The sequence below is a fragment of the Entelurus aequoreus genome, linkage group LG09 (assembly GCF_033978785.1).
Source record: "Entelurus aequoreus isolate RoL-2023_Sb linkage group LG09, RoL_Eaeq_v1.1, whole genome shotgun sequence".
Taxonomy (NCBI): Eukaryota; Metazoa; Chordata; class Actinopteri; order Syngnathiformes; family Syngnathidae; genus Entelurus; species Entelurus aequoreus.
The window spans coordinates 20,003,872-20,030,106 of NC_084739.1; the positions used below are offsets into that span (position 1 = coordinate 20,003,872).

General features: G+C 39.7%; 1 protein-coding gene across 1 annotated transcript in view; it reads right to left on the reverse strand.

Moving 5' to 3' along the window:
* eys (eyes shut homolog) overlaps positions 1-26,235 on the reverse strand; it is a 635,999-nt gene that overhangs the window by 225,421 nt on the left and 384,343 nt on the right. The window contains exons 34-35 of the mRNA XM_062058295.1: positions 20,971-21,158; positions 17,141-17,232 (exon numbers count right to left, since the gene is read on the reverse strand). Coding sequence (XP_061914279.1) covers positions 17,141-17,232; positions 20,971-21,158 — 280 coding nt within the window. The remainder of the gene's footprint in view (positions 1-17,140; positions 17,233-20,970; positions 21,159-26,235) is intronic.

Here is a 26,235-nt window from a genome sequence, read left to right on the forward strand (position 1 = left end):
TACCAGGTGTCCCCTTTACCAGCTAGTCGAAGGGCGTGAGACGTCCGTTCCACGACCTTGAAGGGACCAGTCCACCTGGGCGTTTGATGACCTAGATCTTGACCCTCTCAGCGGCCGGAAGGGAATCTGGAGTGGCGGGCTGTCATCCTCGTATCTGTACAGAAGAACTGGCACACAAATTCCGCATTTTTTGTGTAAAATACCATTTTGGTTTTACGCTGAGTCCTCCTTCCATGGCGGCTGCTGGTCCTGGGCTGACCTGTATGCAACTCATAAGGTGAAAAACTCAAAGGGCGGTAAAACAGTTTTATTCACGGACCTTCGAATGATCATTAACGCTAATTGCAACATGTCAATCCAATTAAATTTGGTCTGTGCACAGATTTTAGCCAATTAGTTTTTAATATTCTGGTCCATCCTTTCAACCTTACCTTGGGACTCAGGATGGTACCCCAAACCTGTGTTCTAGTCCGAAAGCCTTTTCGACCAAGGCTAAGTGAGTTTTTTTTTTTTTTTTTAAATGGTTGCCGTTGTCTGACCTAATCTTTTTGGGGAAACCATGTCGGGGTACTAGGTCATTCACAAGTCATTTAATTACTGGTTGCATCCTCTTTTGAGGCTGTTGTTGCTTCCGGCCAACCACTGTAATTGTCAACACAAGTCAGTATGTACCTTTTCCCTTGTACCGTATTGATCATATCAGTGAAATCAAAGACTATACCTGGTTCACCCTCACCTCCTCCATATTCTAAATTTGATTTACTAAAGTACTATCGATGTGTAAAATCGTTATTTTCAAATTAAAATTAGTTATAACTTCTTACCCACGGGAAAAATGTTAAAACTATGGAATGTGTCAGAGTCGGATGATTGTCGATTTTGTTCCAAGGAGTCTGTATCCACCCTCACTCACCCCCTTCTGTTTCTGAAAAAGGACTGTGTTAGTCATACTATCACTTTCAGAAACATCTAAGAAAAAGGTCAGCTAATAGTCAAGTAGCGGAGGACAAGTCATGTTTGAAGTCAATGTTAGTCTCTTTAGCCTCTGTGGTCCACTGGGGGGTGTTGTTAGGGTAGGGGACCCCTTATCAATATCACAAATAACTCAAACTCAACTAAACCCTAACTTTTATGTAACTTATTCAATATAGTGAAAGTAACAACATATGCTCATATTTATATTGTCACAAATACAAGAAAAATACTACCCTTATGGTGGATGCTTTAGCAATAGTATTTTGAAATTTTACCACACCTGGTGGCCCCAATAATTGATTAAGTCAAGCTCATGTTGTAGAAAGTCGAATGATGCGGACACGTTTGTTACTGAATACTTTCTATCAGACTTCTGCCATGGCAACTTTGTGTATGTAATGAGCAACTATAATTATTTGATATGCTTAAATGTGTAATGTGTCGTTTTAGCTCAGCTGTTGTGTAGCTGCTAGCTCCTCGTAGCCTACAGGTGTCTAAAGTGCAGCCCATAGTTATGTGTTTAACACAACTATGTGCTAAACCTAAACAATTGAAAATGTGGTATTTGGGTGTCGGTGTAATGTTTGGCAGCTACGCCGTGTCTTATCATTGCACCTAAGTTCTTTGGTTTTGTAGGCGAGACAGAGAGCAAGTGAACAATGTGGGACACAATTGTGTCCATCTTATACCATGCTAGTTGTTTCAAAGATAGGTCAACATGAGCAACCACACCTTGAGTTCCAACATATATAAATATACAGAGGAGTTAAAGGTCTCCTGGTATGAGTGTCTAACTGGTGATCATAACATATGGCGAGTCGGGTGGCAGAACACACGGAAGCATCTCAGCCAGTCAGGGTTTTCACTGTTAGAGCAGTTGGATGTCAGCCATTCCTGTTGTTTCAGGCTGTGGTAGGAGCCTTGGTAGTGGTGTCGCAGCTTGGTGGTTGAGCCGTCAGGTAACACCAGGAATGTTCCTTCTGTGCGATTTGAATGTCAGGGTACAGTCTGTAAAGGAGGTCCAGCAATCTGAACCGGAAGTGGTTTGGTGACAGGTTGACCCCAGCGAAGCCTTCAACCTTTAAAGAGGAAGCACACAGTTTCTTTGGTACCTCTGCATTCAGAATCGAATGGGTGGCGCCAGTGTCAATCACAAACTCATAACATTGTCCGTTGACACTCATGTCCAGCAGGGGGCCAGTCTGTATCTCCTGCTGGGGCTCCTGCGGTGGGCGTCCTTTGCCACGCTTTTGTGTTCGTTTGTTGGCACTACGGAACCTTTCCTGTTCGAAAATGTTCGGACAGTCACGACTCCAGTGACCAGGCTGGTCACAGCCGAAACAGTTTCCACCCCGGACTGGCTTTGAAGCACCGTGTTGTCCACCACCCGAGTCCAACCGTCTGGTCGCACGTCTGTTGAGGATTCTTTCCCCCACCTGTTGGAACTCAGAAGCAAGGTCACCCAGTGCTGAATATCCCTAGCTGATTTTTTACTAATTAGTTCTTTTGACCTTTTATCTTCAGCGATCTGTAAATTAAGGAGTTGCTTCCTTGCTGCTCTGTCATTAGCCTTATCATCCTCATCTTGAGGAAAGAGACTGCGCATAGCAGTAGCTATGTTTGTAACGTATGGTGTTATCGGTGAGGTCGAAGATTCAGCCTTTAATCCTGCTTGTTGTTCTGTATTTTTGCCATCTTGTGTGGAAACACAACGATACAAAATGCTTCTAGAGTCTGCTACGGAGAGAGTGTATCCTGCTGTTAGCTTGTCTAATGTGTTGAGCCAAAGACTCCCACCTTCAGACACAGGTGGAAGTTTGTCAACAATGGCTTGCATGTCTGCCACAGCAAAAGGCTTATATTGAAATCTGCCGCTTTTATCAGGAAAAAGTGGATATGCGTGTCCCTCCAGCTTTTTTTTTTTTAAGCGTGTGTTGTATGCATGTGGTTCATGTGGGTGTTGGTCAATGTAGCCTTCCATTGAGCCATTAACAGTTACAGGAGACCACAAAGTCTGGCTCTGTTGTGTGTTGTTCAAGAATGTCTGATGTGCACGTGAGAGGCTGTCATCTACTGGGGGAGGGCATTTGTTTATGGCAACAAAATGGTCTGGCGTGTAAAGTGAGGAGTTTTGCGTTGACTCATGCATTATCTGCTGTCTAGTAAGATTAGGCATATTCGGGAGGTTTTCCGCTGGGTGGATGTTATTTTGGGGCTTAGGCACCAGAGGTGAATTACACTCAGGAGACAGCATTAGTTTTGGAGGAGGGTTCAATCTTAGAGAGGCTGTGTGAGCACCGCCCTCATTTGTCACAGGAGTAGGGGGTGGACCAGAGAGCTTTGTTTCTGTTTTGACCACCAGGGCTCCTCCTGTGACTGTCAAAAGTGGGTATAAAGACGCCTCCTGCTTTACGTCATAGGGCGGTGGCTTAGTCAAAGTCTGGGCGGGTCGTTTGAATTGTCTTACGCATGCGTGGCAGACAAAAAACCAATCAGTCAATTCTGTCATTAATCATCTGTTCTTTTGCTGCATTTCGTTTTTCCACGTAATCCCCGTTTACTTTTATCATACGCTAAACTCTTAAATTCTCGAGCACCAACCCTGCTCTTTTTTTTTTTTTTTTTTTTTTTTTTTTTTTGACCATTTTCACCAGCGCACACACACACACATGCACGTGTAAGCACTCACGCACACACAAGCAAGTGCCTACAGCCCTACGCACACACACCCACGCACACGTAAGCACTCTCTCTGCGTTTCACTTTACCATAAAACTTCCAGTTACTTTTTTATTTTATTTTTTATTTTACCAGACGTTTGAGTTCACAACTTTTCGAGTATTGTAAACTCCCTCTTAACCCTTTCAAGGAACGTTCTCTTTTCTTTTTTCTTTTTTTTCTTTTTTTTTTTTTTTTCTTTTTAAACTTTACCTGCTAATTCCATTGTCGACAACAGTGCATTCAATGGATTATTAAACAGTAATGATTCATCACATTTTCCCCAGCCGTCATCACATTCTTTTCTGTCACACTCCTTGGCCATTGTGTCTATTTTTCCTTAATTTTAGCGCACACTAAAGTGTCGCCGGGACCTCACAACCGGGGAATCTTTATTGTATTTATTACAAATGGCCTCCAGCCGTGGAATTTATCATATGGTACAGAAGGGCCTCCTCCCGTACGTTTCTTAATTTTAACGCACACGTTAATGCCGTAGGGAACTCGCAACCAGGGAGTATTTATTGTATTTTACAAATGGCCTCCGACCCATCCTTAATTTGTGTGCACATAAAAATGTCAACAGGGATCTCACAACCGGGGAGTATTTACTGTACCATATGATGGGCATCCAACCCGTTACTCTTTTAGGCGGCGACCAACTACCCAGGGTGAGCCACACCCAACTATTAGTTCACTCGTCAATGAAACTGCCCGTCACGGTAATCGAGACACAATGACGTGAGTTGACCACTTATTTACAATTTTAATGCAATGGCAGGCTCGGCAAAAATGCAATCAATCTATCAAAATCACCATTCTGTGTCTGGGGTACGAAGCAGTGTTTAACTTACAGACTTCTGGGCAGACTCCTAATGCAGATTTTATCTAAAAAGAAAGGTTCTGCTTACCTTGAATTATGTTTTGGCCATGTGAGTCTGTCCAGAAGATTGCAAGAGAAGGTCCAATTGTCAGCGTGTCATCTCGGACGAAGCCCCCAAATTGTTGCGTTTGACCAGATGTTCCTCCAAGTGGGATGTAAAACGCTGGTCAGTCCCAAGTTCCTTAATGACATATCATCTGAACTCAAACGGTACCACCAAGCACAGAATAGGTATTTTGTAATTTTATTGTCAAAGCTTTGGCAATAATGAGACCAGCCTCGAACAACACATACAAATGCGCAGCCCAAGTTGATCTGAAAACTTCCCGGAAAGCCCTCTCCTCTTCAGTATCTCCCCCCGCCCTCACTTGTCTCACCTCAAACACATGCTCATTGTCTCTTATCTTGAGTCGGCCTGGGAAGCACTGGAAGGAGGAATTCCTCCTCTCTGCCTTCTACTTCAAGGCCGGCCCAAGTGCGAGCACTTTGTCATGGGATGAAAAGAAAAGCAAAGAGTACAATATGGAACATTAGCTATATGTAATATGACTATGAAAATTAATAAGTAACACAAAATATGGATATATGAAGATATATATATATCTTTCAATATATATATATATATATATATATATATATATATATATATACACACGTATAGACACATATACATATATATATATATATATATATATATATATACATGGACATATACATATACATATATACACACACACACACACACACACACACACACACATTTACATATAATATATATATACTGTATATATATATATATATATATATATATATATATATATATATATATATATATATATATATATATATATATATATATATATATATATATATATATATATATATATATATATACACACATATAGACACATATACATATATATATACATATATACACATATACATATACACACATTTACATATAATATATATATACTGTATATATATATATATATATATATATATATATATATATATATATATATATATATATATATATATACACACACACACATATATATATATATATATATATCCATCCATCCATCCATTTTCTACCGCTTATTCCCTTCGGGGTCGCGGGGGGCGCTGGAGCCTATCTCAGCTACAATCGGGCGGAAGGCGGGGTACACCCTGGACAAGTCGCCACCTCACCGCAGTATATATATATATATATATATATATATATATATATATACACTACCGTTCAAAAGTTTGGGGTCACATTGAAATGTCCTTATTTTTGAAGGAAAAGCACTGTACTTTTCAATGAAGATAACTTTAAACTAGTCTTAACTTTAAAGAAATACACTCCATACATTGCTAATGTGGTAAATGACTATTGTAGCTGCAAATGTCTGGTTTTTGGTGCAATATCTACATAGGTGTATAAAGGCCCATTTCCAGCAACTATCACTCCAGTGTTCTAATGGTACAATGTGTTTGCTCATTGAGTCAGAAGGCTAATTGATGATTAAAAAACCCTTGTGCAATCATGTTCACACATCTGAAAACAGATTAGCTTGTTACAGAAGCTACAAAACTGACCTTCCTTTGAGCAGATTGAGTTTCTGGAGCATCACATTTGTGGGGTCAATTAAACGCTCAAAATGGCCAGAAAAAGAGAACTTTCATCTGAAACTCGACAGTCTATTCTTGTTCTTAGAAATGAAGGCTACTCCACAAAATTGTTTGGGTGACCCCAAACTTTTGAACGGTAGTGTATATATATATATATATATATATATATATATATATATATATACATATATATATATATAAATATGTATATATATACATATATATACATATATATATATATATATATATATATATATATATATATATATATATATATATATATATATATATATATATATATATATATATATATATATATATATATGTATATATATATATATATATATATATATATATATATATATATATATATATATATATATATATATATATATATATATATATATATATATATATATATATATATATATATATATATATATATATATATATATTTAGTGCGGCCCCCAGCCAAATTGTTTTACCCCAATGCGGCCCCACAGTCAAAAAGTTTGGGGACCCCTGTGTTAGACTATTGTAGTGAATCACACCTGAGCCATCATACATGAATCATATCTTTAATGGACGTGTGAAAGGAAACAATGTGATAAAGATAATTTTACAACAATCAATCTAGGGATCTAGATATCTGGTCAGGACACTGTGCTTGAAGGCTGAAGATGGCGGTCGTACTTGACAGCCGCAACCACTTCATGGCTTCACAATAGTTATGGAGTACAAAACTTGACATTGAGTAATCACTCGACATACATGGCGGACAATAACTGATAGTCTTCTTTGCCAGTCCAAATACATTCGCTGTTTTCCGTAGTACTCCCTCTTCCACGGGAGCCCGCGTTCTCGTTGTCTCCCCTTCGACAAATGGAAAAAGTTTTTCGCTAAGTAGAATCACAGCTGACCTGGACATTTGAAAGTTCTTTTGCCGTTCCTCTGGCACAACACACTCGTTGACAAACATATCCCACCAGGCTGCCGTTCTTTCAGGGCTTATCCAAAACCGTCGCTCAACATTGCTATGTTGCCGTCGGAGATGTGTTGTATCCCAAATAGCAGCAATCTGGCGTTTCCTTCTCTTAAGGTATTCATGTGTGATTTCCACAAGCGTCTGTACATGTAGAAAAAGGAGAAACACGGGCATGTCTGGATAACTCGCCTCCATCTTTTCACTGGTTACCTCCGAGTTACGATATCGCATGTTATGAAGCTGGCTGTGGCGCGTTCTTCCTGACGTCACTTCCTGTGTGGGGCGCGGTCTTTCTGGCGTCATTTCCTCTCCAAACTCACTTTGTAAACGATCGATGAGTCATACAAAGCTAAGAGCCGGAGATTCAAGAAATACACAACACACTTACCCGTGTGAAAAAATATCCAAAGAGGGGAACCTTAAACGATGGTTTAGTGTGGCTGACAAGGGGCTTAGGCTGAATAATTATTTGTTTAAGGAGTTATCCGGCTTAACGTAGACAAGGCCTTAGAGAGAATAGCTTGTAGGTTCAATGTGCACCATTGAATAGCTTAGTTGCTCAGACAGCAATGCGTGTAAAAAAGTTCGGATTGGGGCATGTTGTTTCTTATTAGGCAAATATGTTAATGTTTCTTGTTTTCATGTCAGTTTTAAGCTAGCGAGCTGGCGCCAGTCTGTCCGTGAGTTTGTCAAAGAGCAGTTATCAGTCACGATGGTTCGGTGATTTTGATTTAAAACGGTAGCACTCACGTCTGGAGTTTTACCGCGGTTGTCATTATTACCATTTATCGTTACATCCCTAAGCCAAATCATCACTAAGCCAAATCTTCGCTGTTAGGCATGGCAAGGCAAGGCAAGGCAACTTTATTTGTATAGCGCTTTTCATACACAAGGCAGACTCAAAGTGCTTCACAGACAACAAAGTGAAATGAAAGAAAATAAAATGCAGAAATTAAAATGCAGACAATAAAAATAAAAACAGTGTGGACGTTAAAAGTTAAAAGATTAAAAGATTTAGCTGAAAGCTAAGGTGAACATAAAAGTCTTCAGTCTAGTTTTAAAAGTAGTCAGAGTTGGGGAGAGTCTGACATCTTCATGAAGTTTATTCCAGCTATTTGTTGCATAGTGACTGAATCATGCGCTCCCTTGATTTGAGTTTACTCTTGGAACCGCTAACAGATTGGTCTCAGAAGATCTTAGTGATCTAGAGGGCTTATATAGTGGGAGCATATCAGTAATATACTTCGGCCCTAGACCATGTAGTGATTTATATGTGAGAAGGAGGATTTTGAAATCAATTCTCTGATGTACAGGGAGCCAATGTAAGGATTTAAGAATTGCTGTAATGTGCTCACATTTTTTGGTCTTTGTTAGAACTCTAGCAGCAGCGTTCTGAACAAGCTGTAGCTGCCTGACAGTTTTTTTTGGAAGACCTGCAAGGAGACCATTACAATAGTCTAGCCTACTGGTAATAAAGGCATGTACAATTTTTTCTAAGTCTTGAGCTGACATGAGCCCTCTAAGTCTTGTTACATTTTTGAGGTGATAGTAGGCCGATTTTGTTACTGATTTGATGTGACTGTCGAAATGTAAATCAGAATCTAAAATAACCCCAAGATTTCTGGCTTTATTTGAGGTTTTCAGGGACAGTGATTGAAGGTGTTGGACGACTTTAAACCTTTCTTTTTTAGCACCAAAAACAATTATCTCAGTTTTATCTTCATTTAGTTGTAGGAAATTTTGGCACATCCAGTGTTTGACTTGCTCAATGCACTGGCACAGAAGATCTATGGGGCGATAGTCATTTGGTGATAGCGCTACATAGATTTGGGTGTCATCGGCATAGCAATGATGGTCAATGTTATTATTTTGCATGATTTGTCCTAGTGGGAGCATATAGATGTTAAATAAAGTCGGCCCCAAGATTGAACCTTGGGGGACTGATACAAAGTCACCAATGGAAACAAAATAGTTCCTATCTTGTAGATATGACTTGAACCAGCTTAAAACTGTGCCTGAGATCCCCACCCAGTTTTCCAACCTGTCCAAAAGTATTGAGTGGTCGACAGTGTCAAATGCAGCACTGAGGTCCAATAGCATGAATACTGAAGTTTTGCCAGAGTCTGTGTTTAGACAGATGCCATTTGTAACTTTAAGAAGGGCCGCCTCTGTGCTATGAAGAGGTCGAAATCCTGACTGGAAGTTGTTGTGGCAGCCAGTAGAAGCCAAGAAGTGATTTAGTTGTTGGAGGACAACTTTTTCAATTATTTTACTTATGAATGGTAGATTTGAAATTGGTCTGTAGTTGTTGATAACAGAGGCATCTAGGCTCTGCTTTTTTAGATGAGGTTTAATGACTGCTTAATGAAAGCCTTCGGGAAATTGCCCGATTGAATAGAATTATTAACTATTTGCAATGTTAATTGGTTGCAGACTTGGCCGTGGTAAATTGAATCCCGCAACGTTACGAATATAATGATTTCATAGCTAAAGCATACAAAACCTGTTTATGACTTTCTAAGTAAGTTTTTTTTAACTTTTATCAGAGCCTTCTAGACATAAAATTACACCTACATAGTCACCTTTAAGTCACAAACTGTGACCAGGAAATACAGTTATACAGGGGTGCCCACACTTTTTCAGCAGGCGAGCTACTTTTCAAATGACCAAGTTGAGGTGACTGATTGATTGCTTGATTGAAACTTTTATTAGTAGATTGTATAGTACAGTACATGGGGACGGCGTGGCGAAGTTGGGAGAGTGGCCGTGCCAGCAATCTGAGGGTTACTGGTTCAATCCCCACCTTCTACCATCCTAGTCACGTCCGTTGTGTCCTTGGGCAAGACACTTCACCCTTGCTCCTGATGGGTCCTGATTAGCGCCTTGCATGGCAGCTCCCGCCATCAGTGTGTGAATGTGTGTGTGAATGGGTGAATGTGGAAATACTGTCAAAGAGCTTTGGGCTCCTTAAAAAGGGGTAGAAAAGCGCTATACAAGTACAACCATTCATTTACATATTCCGTACAATTGACCACTAAATGGTAACACCCGAATAAGTTTTTCATCTTGTTTAAGTCGGGGTCCACGTTAATCAATTCATGGTAAATCTACCTCATCCATGGTAGATCTACCTTATCTTCATATATATATTGAATATATTTATTATATTTTTGTATATATACAGTAGAGGCCTAACCTGACTTTCGCCAGATCGTTGTCGTTCGCTGAGCTCCACAAATTGATCTGGGGGTTCTCAATAGGAGATGTATTTCAGAAGGCGGGGCCTTGTAAAAAAAATCATTGTATGTGATTGGATAAACCACTGGTCCGTTATCTTGAATGACGTGCTACTTCAACCATTCACATCGAAATCAACCTGTGACGCTGATGAGAGCGACGCTGGGAAATCCAAACCCGGTCGGAAGAAGAGCCAAAACATCCTTGCCACCAATGATTGCCTTCAAAACAGTTCTCTGTTCATCTTTTAAATAATTAATATTCGATCGATGTCGCAAAACAGTTGCAATAGCAGAATCAATGTCAGCACACGACTCCTCGCTCCGTGCAGCCTGTCATGATCCGTGGCCCGGATCATGTTTTGGTATTTTTGGTTAGTTTTGGACTCCCTCAGTTCCTGTTTTGTGCACACTTGAGTTTGTTTTAGTTACCATGGTTGCTTATTATTTTCACCTGCCTCTGATTGGTGTTTGGGACGCTCACCTGTTCCCCGGGCACTAATCGGAGGCATTATTTAAGCCTGCCTTTGCCTGTCAGTCGGCCTGGCTTCTTTGTTTGCTTCATGCACCTGTTACGTGAGTATGGCTTGCCTTTAGTCTATGCTAAGTGGTAGCCTTAGCTTCGAGTACGATCGGCACATTGTCCCTTCGGCTTGTTTTCTGTTTTTGTACTTCTTTGATTTTCAAAAGTAAATCATGTTCCTACCTGCAAGTCCTGTCCGGTGTGGTCCGTTTGCATCCCGGGGGAGCGAATCCTGCAGTAAGATGCGACCACCCCGCCGTAACACGGCCATTGTTATTTAAATCAAATGGTCGCTTCGGCGCTACGTCACATCTATGAAATCCCGCCCGGCGATCCTAATTGGTTCATTATTTTTTGCTATCTGGAAGGAGTTTGCAATGCCCTTGAGCCCAGATCCTTGTGTTGAGCTCAGCGAACTACAAGGGTCTGGCGAGAGTCAGGTTAGTAGGGCCAAAAGTTTAGACACGCCTTCTCATTCAATGTATTTTCTTTATTTTCATGACTATTTACATTGTAGATTGACGGCATGTACGGCGCGAGAGTCTGTTGGAATAAAAAGTGTTTCTCGCCTTCCTGCCGGTCGTTTTTTTTGTTAACACTGAACTCGCAGCAGCCAGCGTCGTCTCACAATGTCAATCAAGTGACGAAAGTGACTGAAAGCTAATTTTTAGGACTATTATTTCAATGCTTGGCTGGCGATCGACTGACACACCCTCCGCGATCGACCGGTAGCTCGCGAAGGACGTAATGGGCACCTCTGCTGTAATACAATAGTCACTAGCCTGAGCCTGTTACACGAGTAACATTAAAGACGGGGACTTCCCACAAAAAAAAAAAATCTTGTTTAAGGCCACAAAAAGCCTGGTGCAGGCTTGGGAGACAAGGACTTTTGATTGTCAATGGAAAAGTGTACAATGGGCTGTGGTGGAAATTAGAGATGTCTTTAAAATGTAATATCGGAAATTATCGGTATCGTTTTATTTTATTATTGGTATCGGTTTTATTTTTATTTAAAAAATTTTTTTTTTAATTAAATCAACATACAAAACACAAGATACACTTACAATTAGTGCACCAACCCAAAAAACCTCCCTCCCCCATTTACACTCATTCACAAAAAAAGGGTTGTTTCTTTCTGTTATTAATATTGTGGTTCCTACATTATATATCAATATATATCAATACAGTCTGCAAGGGATACAGTCCCTAAGCACACATGATTGTGTGTGCTGCTGGTCCACTAATAGTACTAACCTTTATCAGTTAATTTTACTCATTTTCATGAATTACTAGTTTCTATGTAACTGTTTTTATATTGTTTTACTTTCTTTTTTATTCAAGAAAATGTTTTTAATTTATTTATATTATTTTATTTTATTAATTTTTTAAAAAACAACTTCATCTTCACCATACCTGGTTGTCCAAATTTGGCATAATAGTGTGTTAATTCCACGACTGTATATATCGGTATCGGTTGATATCGGTATCGGTTGATATCGGTATCGGTAATTAAAGAGTTGGACAATATCGGAATATCGGATATCGGCAATAAGCCATTATCGGACATCCCTAGTGGAAATGTTAAACTACAGCACATAATATAAGGAGAATTAGAACACACTGTTAAATGTTAAGCTTTATTGTCACTATTTCAGAAGCACCTCGCAGCTATCCATTGTTCTCAAAAACAAATGTCCACGTGAAACAACTGGGGAGAGCAGATAATTACCTTAGTGCAGATTCAGCACTAACCGTCAGCAGCTTGAGGGTACTCGGGCCGCGGATGTCTCCTTCTCACTCCGTCTCCTGATACCCCTTGTTCCCAAAGTGGAAGTAAGGAGGTCCACGGAGCAATCTGGGCTGATTTGTTAAGCCTTCACTCCGCAAGCTGTTGCATATGCCGACTAAAGACTCGGGGCACCAACTCCGAGCTGAGTCCTTCCTCAAGAGCTTGCTTGGAATGGCGGTTAATTTAGAAGCAGTCTGCTGGAGCGGCCTGGCCGGCAGCCAGAGGGCGGTATGCACGCTGTCCTTGAGAAGCCGGCCCCACCGGGTTTCTATTTAACATATTGAAAAGTGTCTTTGACGTGAAGATACATTAAAAGTCTATAATGAGTTCGGCGGTGAAGATGACCATGGCGTTTTAGCTCTGGGTCGAATCAGACAAAGATGGACGGAGCCCGCTGTCAGACAATTACAAAGTATTTGCTTTGTGACACCGGGAACCATTTTTCCACGCTACCGACCCTCTAGTTATGACAGCCCTCGTTCTCGCAGCGTCTCCAAGGGTTCAGCACAGAACATTATGATTGATTCACACCTCTGTTGTATTTTTCTTGTCGGAAAAAAAAAAAAAAAACAGGGGGTGGAGCCTGGTGGCCCTATAACCTGATAGGCCTGTCTGGATGCACTTACATATTTAGGCCAGTGCGCTTTCTGCAAGGGAGGGGAGGGCGGCAACCTTGCCAGCCTGCTTCAAGATCATTTCCACACCTTTGTCAAGTCTTTTGAAGTACAGGGTGTTAGGAATGAGCGGCATGGCCTGAAATCTATATCGCGATACATATTGCCGCCTCCTGCAATACAGATATACCTGTATATCATTTTGGTACGTAAATGATAATGCAACATTTTTAAAACTAAGGCTAAATACAAAGGCTCCTAATTTGGCTGCTGACGTATGCGGTAACATATTGTGTCATTTGTAGTTGGATTATTTTCTCAAAACTACCATTAATCTACAACAACGCAGGCGTCTATGCACTGTAAATTAACGAGCACATACAGGTGATGGATATTTGCGACAGCCAATCAGATCACGAGTTGTTGTCAGTAAGGCCTTCCAGCTGGCCTCACATTGAAAGTGACATTTACGCGTCCTGTGATTGGTCCGTTAACGGATGAATTTGAGAACACATACAGGTCCGAGTCCATAGTTCTCGCCCGGAAAAGGGTGGAGTGCCATCTACGGGTTGCGGAGGAGACCCTGCCCCAAGTGGAGGAGTTCAAGTACCCCGGAGTCTTGTTCACGAGTGAGGGAAGAGTGGATCGTGAGATCGACAGGCGGATCGGTGCGGCGTCTTCAGTAATGCGGATGCTGTATCGGTCCGTTGTGGTGAAGAAGGAGCTGAGCCGGAAGGCAAAGCTCTCAATTTACCGGTCGATCTACGTTCCCATCCTCACCTATGGTCATGAGCTTTGGGTTATGACCGAAAGGACAAGATCACGGGTACAAGCGGCCGAAATTAGTTTCCTCCGCCGGGTGGCGGGGCTCTCCCTTAGAGATAGGGTGAGAAGCTCTGCCATCCGGGAGGGGCTCAAAGTAAAGCCGCTGCTCCTCCACACCGAGAGGAGCCAGATGAGGTGGTTCGGGCATCTGGTCAGGATGCCACCTGACCGGTAGGGCACGTCCGACTGGTAGGAGGCCACGGGGAAGACCCAGGACACGTTGGGAAGACTATGTCTCCCGGCTGGCCTGGGAACGCCTCGGGATCCCCCGGGAAGAGCTGGACGAAGTGGCTGGTGAGAGGGAAGTCTGGGCTTCCCTGCTAAGGCTGCTGCCCCCGCGACCCGACCTCGGATAAGCGGAAGAAGATGGATGGATGGATACAGGTGATACACAGTTGCGATAGCCAATTAAATCATAAGTTGTTGACAGTAGCCTATCTAGGTAGCCTGATGTTAACGAGACTGTGATTGGATACTCACTCCAAAGTGAGTATCCAAAATGATTCCTGAGCGCGGCCACCGCTGCTGCTCACTTCTCCCCTCGCCTCCCAGGGGGTGGATCAAGGGGATGGGTCAAATGGGTAGCTCCATTTGGAGATCGGCATCCTCGAGGGCTTTCCCATGACGAGGCGATGGAAGCACTCTCCAACGTACGTAGTCTTCAAGTGCCTCCAGATTTTGACATTTTAATTTGTTGTTGTTAGCTTGATTTTGTGGTCCGCTTGTTACGCTTCCTACAACCTCACGCTACAAGAGTCTAAACAACTATTTAGGACAGTCAGTAAGCGCCATATTATCCTTGATAGTTTGGCTGGACATACCTTAGCAGTGTGGTGCGTTCAGTGGCACTCTGAGAAGGCGGTCTCTAAAGCTCTCTTTGACTTGGATTGGACTATTGCTGTATGCTACAACTTTATTTTGTACTACGCTGTTTTTATTAGCCATATTAAGCACAGAGAATTATTCACTGTGTGTTAATCGTACTAAAAAGTGTATGACGTTGCAACTCAACTGGCGGCCCGATGCCAAATTCGGCCCTGGAATGACACTACACCGAACCTTGAGTTCAGTTCAAAAATTAGGAGACAAACATATTTGCAGCAAAAGCCTAAAAAAACCAGAGTGCTCTTAACTTGGACCACCTTAAACACATTGGAAGATCCTTGCATTGACATTTTAACCTTGCTAGCAAACAGAACACCGGGGTCCAAACTTGTGACTTTCATAACTGAGACGTTCCTCAGGCACCCTTTTAAGTCCTCTCCTTTTTATCAGTTACACATTTTTTTCGTAATGTGATTCATGTAACTAAGGTGTTGCTGTAGCTCAATGTTTTTCAACCACTGTGCCATGGTGTGAGATATTGTCTGGTGTGCCATGGGAAATTATGCAATTTCATTGAAAAACATTTTTTGCAAACCAATAATTATAAGCCGCTAATAATGTGCCGTTGTTGAGTGTCTGTGCTGTCAAGAGATCGGCAGAGTAACCATGTAATACTCTTCTAACCAATAGGTGGCAGCAGGTAGCTAATTGCTTTTTAGGCCTACCTTGAGACAAGAGAATTAGTGATGCACGAATGGTTATGGTTTAAATTCATGTAGAAAAATTGCAACAGGTATTTATACTAAAAATGTGCCTTGGCTCAAAAATATAAAAAAACAACTGATGTAGCTTGTTTAAGTCAGATGCATTCAGTAGTCATTTCTTCAACTGCTTTAGTCATACTCGTGGTGTTCCTCAAGGTTTCGTTTCAGGTCCTCTCTTTTTCATCAATTGGGCTATTCAATTGGTGGCCTGCGAGTTCAGTCACGATTTTTGACGAGCTTTTTGCAGAAGGTCCTTAAAAACAGCAAAGCACTCCTTTAACGCCGACAAAATAATTAGACCAAAATTAAATGTCTACTATAGAGGACGCTGGTTGTCAGTTATATCCTAAATAAGATTAATAGCTAGGGGGAAGTCCAGCCCTCAGTCTTTAGATTTCTGGAAATGTAGCACCCAAAACTAATTTTCCTGGTGTATAAAAACTGTGACATATTTTTTGCGAAATATGTAATCAAAATAAAATATGAAAACGAAGATACCACATTATTACCCATTATTAGTAAACACTTAAGAACAATGTGGGTTATGTACCTTACTCACGTGTATTTTTTACGTAAAGTGGTAACTTACCAGTAACTTACCAGTAGTAAGTCCCAATTTGCACGTTTTAGTCGTAAATTTGTGTTAATTTGTTTATCACAGATCTTACAAAACTAAAACTAAAAATGAACAAAAATTAAACAAGATAATTGGAAGGCAGATGAACTTAAGTTTCTTGAGTAGTGGAATCATTAGTGCAGCATTATTAGTGAGACATGGCAGTTGATTGCTCTTGGACTGCAGAACAATATCTCAAAGGGCTTGCAGCCTCAGTTTAAATCATTTGAACATTGATTTTGTGCTTGGCTGTTGCTTGTTAATCCTTTCATAATGAATAACTGCAAATGAAGACTTAAGAACAGCCAATAACGCATGCCTAGTGATCACTAATGCTTTTTAATAGCCGCAGTGTGGCTTTTGTTGTACTTCTTTAGAATGCAGGCTTGTTAATAATAAAAAATGAACAACTTCTGTCGGTTCTGTGATGTTGCTGGAGTTTTACTTACTCTTGTTATTTCTAGCAAATTATTAAATACTTAATATGAGTGGCAAACTAGGGGATCAAGTCAATGCCACAGAAGGTGCTAATTCCATTTGGAAACATTGTGTAAATATTACTTAAAGCTGAGAGGCTTATGATAACAAAATGCTGTGTCTCCCTCATTAAAACATGTACCGGTATTCTTGCCCAAGGCAGATGTGTTTAAATGCAAAGTTAGGTCAAAACAGGAAATGGAATTGCCTCCCCCAAACACACGATATTAAAAGAGGTGATCATTCCTTACATGGCGGCCAAATTAATTAAAAAAAGAAGATAGGCCTACCTGATGTTGACAATGTGCACTTTGCTGTCGTGGACATTCATTTGTGTGTTCATCCATGCAACATCTTCTTCCTCATTGCAGGAAAAGACAAACTGGAGCAAAAGAGTAAGAAAAGTTAATGTTAAGTAAACTACAGCAGTGGTCATTAACATTTTCGAGTCCAAGATCCCTGGTCCAAAATCCATATATATATATATATATATATATATATATATATATATATATATTAGGGATGTCCGATAATGGCTTTTTGCCGATATCCGATATTCCGATATTGTCCAACTCTTAATTACCAATACCGATATCAACCGATACCGATATATATACAGTCGTGGAATTAACACATTATTATGCCTAATTTGGACAACCAGGTATGGTGAAAATAAGGTCCTTTTTAAAAAAATAATAAAATAAAATAAGATAAATAAATCAAAAACATTTTCTTGAATAAAAAAGAAAGTAAAACAATATAAAAACAGTTACATAGAAACTAGTAATTAATAAAAAATGAATACAATTAACTGTTAAAGGTTAGTACTATTAGTGGACCAGCAGCACGCACAATCATGTGTGCTTACGGACTGTATCCCTTGCAGACTGTATTGATATATATTGATATATAATGTAGGAACCAGAATATTAATAACAGAAATAAACAACCCTTTTGTGTGAATGAGTGTGAATGAGTTAAATGGGGGAGGGAGGTTTTTTGGGTTGGTGCACTAATTGTAAGTGTATCTTGTGTTTTTTATGTTGATTTAATTAAAAAAAACAAAAACAAAAAACAAAAAAAAACCTATACGATAATAAAAAAACGATACCGATAATTTTCGATATTACATTTTAAAGCATTTATCGGCCGATATATATATATATATATATATATATATATATATATATATATATATATATATATATATATATATATATATATATATATATATATATATATATATATATATATATATATATATATATATATATAGTCAAGGTTACTGTGGTTTATACAGTCCTCAATACCGGGGTAGAGCGGAATATATGTTAGGTCAGGAAAGAACACAGAGGCTATTGCAGGGGATTTTGCTGAATCCCCTGAAGAGCAGGGAAACCTGCAAAACAGGCTTGTAGAGATAACATAATGACATAGGCTCATGACTTGCAACTCAAGATATTTCAAGCCTTCTTTTGATATAATTTGATATAAAAAAAACTGGTCGCAATACTTGCACACTGTATTGACACTCACATAAAATGACACAAGACAACATTTGGTAGATTATAGAAGATATATTTCTTAGCTGCTTGAGGGTTGTTTTTTGATTTTGCTTTATCGATCACCATTTTTTTAAAATTAGCATCATAACTCATCCACTGTTTGCTAAGTTGCAGAACATTTTTCAGCACTTCTCTGTATCGTGGCCGCATCTCTCCTATTCTCTGGTGTGTGTCTGTGTGAAGTAAAGTGAGGTGAATTATATTTATATAGTGTTTTTGTCAAGAGACTCAAAGCGATTTACATTGTAAAACCCATGATCTACATCTTTAAGCTGCATTTAATGCAGTGTGGGTGGCACTGGGAGCAGGTGGGTGAAGTGTCTTGCCCAAGGACACAACAGCAGTGACTGGGATGGCGGAAGCGGGGATCGAACCTGGAACCCTCAAGTGCCTTTTTGTTTTTTTTGAATGACAAGAAGAAAAGCTCAGATTAAATTTTGGTTTGAGAGTGTAAATTATTTAACGGCAAATATTTTCAGTCTTTTTTCCAGGTAAAAAAAAATATTTAATGTCTTCTAGGCGGAAAAATACAATATTACGAGAATGGATAACAGTTAAGTATAAGTTTAAAAAAAACATTGCTTTAAAACTTTTAATAAATTTTTTGGTTGTGTGAACGTCTCACCTGCGAAATCACACACTATAAACACAAAACCTGAAAAATTACAGCAGAGGACAAGGAACCATACAATTAGTGCTGTCAAACGATTACTATTAAAAATTAGAATAATCACAATTACTGCGATTGGCTGGCAACCAGTTTAACGTGTAACCCGCCTCTCGCCCGAAGTCAGCTGGAATAGTCTCCAGCTTACCCGGGACCCTAATGAGGATAAGCGGTATAGAAAATGGATGGATAATCACGATTAATCACATTGTTGATTACAGAATTGTTTGTTGTCCTCTTCTTGCAGTTACATTCTTGCTTGCATGCTGCCTTAAAAACGTGTTTTGCTTTGTGATGGTATTTTGAAGGTTTTGATGATAAGAGCATTTAACGCTATAATATTTTACAATGGCCTTGGTTAATCTGCATATACACATAGTTAATGTGATCATTTTTCCTGATTAATCACGTGTGTCCACTTTGACCACCCTACATAAAACATGTACCTTATTGGTGTATACCTTATTGGTGTATACCAATAAGGTATACACCAACACGCGGCTCTTTAGAGCCACCCTAGTGGCTCCCTGGAGCATTTTTAAAAAAGGATTGAAAATGGAAAAAGATGGGGGAAAAATATATGTTTTGTTTTAATACGTTTTTTGTTTGAGGACAAACATGACACAAACCTTCCCAATTGTTAGAAAGCCCACTGTTTAATATGTTTGTGTGTATGCTTCACTGATGAGAGTATTTGGTGAACATCGTTTTGTCCTACTAATTTCGGCGGTTCTTGAACTCAACATAGTGTGGACTGTGACGCAACAGTTTGTTTACATGTAAAATCTTCCACTCCTTCTTTGTCTCATTTTGTCCACCAAAAGTTTTATGCTGTGTGTGAATGCACAAAGGTGAGCTTTGTTGATGTTATTGACTTGTTGGAGTGCTAATCAGGCATATTTGGTCAGTGCATGACTGCAAGCTAATCAATGCTAACATGCTATTTAGGCTAGCTGTATGTACATATTGCATCATTTGTAGGTATATTTGAGCTAATTTAATATCCTTTACTTGTATCCTCTTTGTATATGATTTAGTTTTGCATGTCTCATTACACATTATCTCTATGTAATATTGGCTGCATTTCAGATAGTTGTTTTTGTGCCATGTTGTTCCAGACCACAGCAAACATTACCTAGCTTGCCAAAGATTGTAATAAATCTATTAAGAGAAGACAGCCTGCCGTTTCCTTTAACTTGGACACAAACATCTATACCTTTGGCCATTAAAAGCCAGTAATTTCCAGGAGTTATCTCACCTTCTGTGTAGCCTCTGATTTACTAATAGTTTCTAATGATGTAAAAATGTGTAAAATAAATATTACATTTCAACATTTCTGTCAACAAAATTTGCTTCAGCCTGCGACATAGTCATTTTGATAGTAGGTTGTTATAGCTAATATAGACACTTACATCATGTGTTGCCTTTATTATAAAACTTATATAAGACTTTAAAGTCATTTTGATAGTAGGCTAATGTAGCTAATATAGACACATCACGTGTTGCCTTCATTACAAGATTTATATACGGCTTTTCATTTTTTTTGGCTCCAGACAGATTTTTTATTTTATTTTTGGTCCAATATTGCTCTTTCAACGTTTTGGGTTGCCGACCTCTGGTGTATACAATACTAGACAGTTGACACTTATACGTTGAATAAAACATATTCAAAAACTGGACAAGTTTGGAGTCAAAGTTATTTGTATTATTGAATGGTATTCATTTATTAATATGGTTTTCGAAAGAAAAATGGTAATTCAAGGCTCTTTACATCACCGCGATCTATTTCACTGGTCATCTTTTGGATTTTCTCCCCATTTTTGTGCAGTGAAAGGAGTGCATGTTTACATTTTACCAGATTGTGTTTCTGTTACATCAGAAGTCTCACCTGCAGCCGCCCATCCATGACAAAGAGTTCCATGAAGAATGCATTCCTGTTAGCTGGTCCTTGACCCACATAAACGATAGTTCCATGGTCTGCTTGAGTCTGAAATCGCACAGTGATGTTGTTGACGATGCTGAGGTCAATCCCTTCAAATTCCAAATAGGAATCCCCAAAGTAGTGGATGTATGCATCTAGGGGATACCAAAACAGGAGATAAAATGAAGAGGAGGGTGTCTGTTTTTTTCCATACATTCTGTGTCTATCTACTATCTACTAATTTTTACTGATCATAATTAGGACAACAGATGCCATTTAGCTATTTTAACTCATTCTGGCATATTTACTGTGATGCTTTTGCTCATATCAGTGTGCTAATGTGTGTGTGAATGGGTGAATGTAAAGCGCTATGGGTATCGTGCTGGTACATTAAAGTGTCATGATCGGCTGCTCGTATCATGTTTTGTTTAGTTTTTGACTCCCTCAGTTCCTGTATTGAGCACCCCTGGGTTCGTGTTTTGGTTGCCATGGTTGCAGACTGGTTTCACCTGCCTCTGATTAGTGTTCGGCACGGTCACCTACTGCCGGGCACTAATCAGAGAGCTACTTATTCCCGTTTTTCACTACACTCAGTCTGGTTACGAAACAGTTACGTTTGATGATTTCTTACTTCTTTGCTCACGATTCCTGTGCTAAGTTTTTTCCCTAGCTCTCCGTGCGATCGGCACGCGTCTCTTTTGTTTTGTATTTTGGTATTTTGAGGGATAAATAATTTCCTTACCTGCACGTTGCCTCCGGAGTTCCTGCTGCATCTTGGGAGAACGATCCGCAAAGTAAAATGCGACCCAGACGTGACATAAAGACCATTTACCTTTTACTATATGTTGATCAATATGCATTGTCCTAATCAAATAAAGTCATTTCATTCAATTCAATTGTGGCTGGCTTCTCAAGGTCGCTTGCAACAGTGAATATACAGTATATAAATATAAATGTATAACAAGCTTGCTACACACTTTGCATAGACAACTGTTTTTGTTTAATACATTTTTTCACGAACAGATTGATGGATAATTTGCTTTGAAACCGTAAGTACTGGTGGCAAATATTTAAGTATTTATTTTTGATAACAAAAAAAAAGGAATGCTTGGTAAATCCTGTCGCACGATGAGATAATATCAAGGTGTGAAACATATGCAACTGCATGCAGTAAACTATTCTTTCAAAACTGCAAGAACAAATTAATTTAGCCAAAAACTGCTTTCGGAGACCACACAAAATAATGTGGCTGACAAAATAAAATGAAGTGGTGGGCCACGATAAATGATGTGGCAGACCAAATCTGGTCCCCGGGCTTTGAATTGACACCTTTGCACTTGATAAATGGATAGAGTTGGAGGGGATTCATATGGCCCCATTTGTCACGGTTTACCTGACACATGAAACGTGACGAAATGTAGGGGTGCACAATCCACTTTAGCCGCCAGATGGCAGTAAAGTGTTGAATATCTTCAAATGTGTTTTGTGGCAATTCCAACTTTGACCACAGCATCAGTTGCTATGTAGAGTGGCGGTTTCCATCATTTTCAGCAGACTGCATTACAAAAAGAACAACCGCCCCCACCCTCTTCCTCTCACGCATGATTCACTCAGGAATGGGGAAATATGAATCCGTTCCCTGCAGTAGATAGTTCAGTTTATTTATTTATTTAGCACATTTAAAAAAACAACCCCAGTTGGCCAAAGTGCTGTACAGACATAAGAAAAGGGGCACATAGTGTCACATTTACATCGTAACCTGGAAGAATTAATAACATACAGTAGTAAAATATACGTTCAAAGATGTGCAGAATATATCAACTTAAATACTAAAATGTAATACATAAATAAAAAAGGATAAAAAAAGGAACGAAAACAACCAATATATCCTGTCTAACTGGATTTGAATGCCAGGGAGTAAAAATATGTTTTGGCCGAGATTTAAATTGGCTCAGAGACTGGGAGGACCTAATAGATAGTGGAAGGTTGTTCCATAGTCTGGGCCCTGCCACTGAAATGGCTATATCTTTTCTAATTTTTAGTCTAGTTTATGGGACAGCGAGGAGGAGCTGGTCTGAAGACCTCAGAGTCCTGCTGGGACAATAAGGTTGCAGCAGCTCAATAAGATAGGGCGGGGCTTCTTGGTGTAGGCATTTAACCCTTGTATGGTTTTTGGGTCTGTGGGACCCGTTTTAATTTTTTATTAAAAGAAAAATTATACAATTAATACATTTTTCAAACTGAGACTCACTGACTTTGGCTCATTTTCTGTGAAGAACATATATCAGAATACATATTTAATGAACACACACCATACAACCCCCCTACACATTTCTATTACATACAAGATGTCCGGATCCACTGGACCCGGGGCTAATAGAAGTGTGGAAATTGATGTTCTGTGTACCACACACACACACACACACACACACACACACACACACACACACACACACACACACACACACACACACACACACACACACACACACACACACACACACACACACACACACACACACACACACACACAGCAGCCTTAGACAGGAGGAGGACAGAGTGTAGGTACACAGAACATCAGAGGGTCAAATGTGCGAGAAAATGAGAGAAGACAGTGTTGACAAACAATGTTGCAACCTTGTGTGGGAACCGCAGGTGCAGAAACACAAAAGAAGGATCCCTGTGGGACGCAGAAACTGGCAAATAAATTTTCCGTGCAACGTTCGTATTGTTGTTATTCAGCCAGCGTTTGTGGGTCTGATGGACCCCTTGCATTTTGTGGCACTTTTATGTTAAAATACTGAACATATGTTTATTGGGATAAGGTAAAAATCTGTTCAGTATTTTAACATAAAAGTGTTTGATTGTGAGGCATTAAAAGCCACAAAATGCAACGGGTCCATCAGACCCACAAACGCTGGCTGAGTAACAACAATATGAACATTACACAAGGGTTAAAAACAATAAGTACAATTTTAAAATGAACTCTAAAAGTAACTGGGAGCCAGTGAAGGGAAGCCAGTACAGGGATAATGTGCTCACGTCGTTTGGTTTTGGTTAAAAAACGAGCAGCAGAGTTCTGCAGCCGCTGGAGAGAGCCCTGATCCAGGCCTACGTACAAAGAATTACTAGTAATCCAGGCGCGACGTCACAAATGCATGGATAGCTCTTTCAAAGTTAGCTTGTGGAAGATACGGTTTTATTTTTGCCAGGAGTCTTAGCTGAAAAAAGCTAGATTTAATGACAGAGTTCATTTGTTTGTCCAGTTTAAGCAAGCTGTCAAAAGTGACTCCAAGGCTCCTTACTGATTCGTGGCAATATGAGGACAGAGGACCAATAGCACTGTCATGTCCTTGCAGCCAAATACGACCATTTCTGTTTTATTTTTGTGTAAGTATAAATAATTTGCCCCCAACCATTCCTGTACATCAGTGATCCTCAACAGGCGGACCGCGGTCCATGTCCGGACCCAGCGACGTGTCCGTCCGGACCCAGCATGAATTATAGTAAAATTTTTTTTAAAAAATGCTAATTTACATTGGATTTGCTATAGACCTGCTACAGGTTCGCATTAGCGATTCCACATGGCGACTTCAACACCTTCAAATTTGGTCATGAAAACTACAACCAAGATGCAATCGAACAGCTTGTAATGAGTACAATACTTGCAGTTTAAAAACAAAAAGAAAATACTTGGGGTTTTGATTTACAAAGATTCAAAAACCATGCGCTAAACAGTGTGTGCAATCTATAAAATACTGTGTACTATTAGCGGATGTGTATATTTTAGTAATATATATTCTATGTGAACAAAACAAACATAATTAACAAACACCAAAACCCATCAATTTAATTTGTTTTAATAAGTCCTTAAGTCTTCTTGTAACTATGGGGATAGGTTGATTGGCAACACTAAATTGGCCCTAGTGTGTGAATGTGAGTGTGAATGTTGTCTGTCTATCTGTGTTGGCCCTGTGATGAGGTGGCGACTTGTCCAGGGTGTGCCCCGCCTTCCGCCTGATTGTAGCTGAGATAGGCTCCAGCGCCCCCCGCGACCCCAAAAGGGAATAAGCGGTAGAAAATGGATGGATGGATGGATGTTGTGGAATAGACGATGTGTGTAATATGTTTTTATCTTTAAAACCTGGACACACACACGTAGGACGGAGGATTTTTGTCTGTCCATCATGTATCTGTGCAGCGCGATCACTGATCCTGCAGCCCTATGTAGAACTGTCAGTTTGCCCGTTGTGACACGTGCTAAATAAAACGCAAAATAGGATTTGCAAAATGAGTGTTTATAAATCACATTGCGCACGCTAAATATTTCTATTTGCATAGAAAGAAAAAAAGAAGAAAGAGAAAAGAAAGAAAAAAAAAAAAAAAGAAAAAAAAAAAAAAAGAAAAAAAAAACTTTTTTTTTTTTTTATAATTATAATTATTATAAAAAAATATAATCATTGTATTTATCTTTGAATTATCACTAGCGCAAGTCAACGTTCTTTGTTGTTTTTAGTCAAATATCTCCACGTTTCGTTTACACTTCTCCGTGTCTCACTCACTCCCTCTCTCTCTCTCTCTCTCTGAGAGAGAGAGAGAGAGAGGGAGAGCGAGAGAACGCCACTCTGATTGGCTGCGGAATCAGCCAATCAGAGTATGGGTTGTCATCTCTATCACAAGGACGCGCTGATAGGCTGTTACCACCTGGGTCATACAGCGCTCATGCCACATGCATGGAACCTTTCGCTGCAGGCACACAGTTGTCTCGTATCGCTACTTCGCTAACTCGTCAGTCACTGAATGTGAATCAAATCACAATGGGATGCTCCAAGTTGGCTCAGGCGGGTAGAAGAAAGGTGGACAGGGAAAACCGACGTTTCAAGGAAGAATGGACAGAGCAATATGTTTTCATCCTACCTACTGCAAGTACCAAACCAATGTGTCTAATATGCAACAGTACTGTTGCTCTGGTGAAAAGTGAAAATCTGAAACGTCACTATCTGAAAGAGCACCGCGAATTTGAAGAGACATTTCTTCTTGATTCGGAGCTAAGAAAAAAAGAAATCACGAGGCTGAAAAAGTCATATGAAACATCAAGCAAGATTTTTGTTAAATCTATGACACAACAACAAATAGCAACAGAGTGCTCACTCAGAGTGGCATGGGTTTTGGGTAAACACAAGAAGCCATTCTCTGGTGCAGAAATAATTAAATAATGCTTGACTGAAGTGA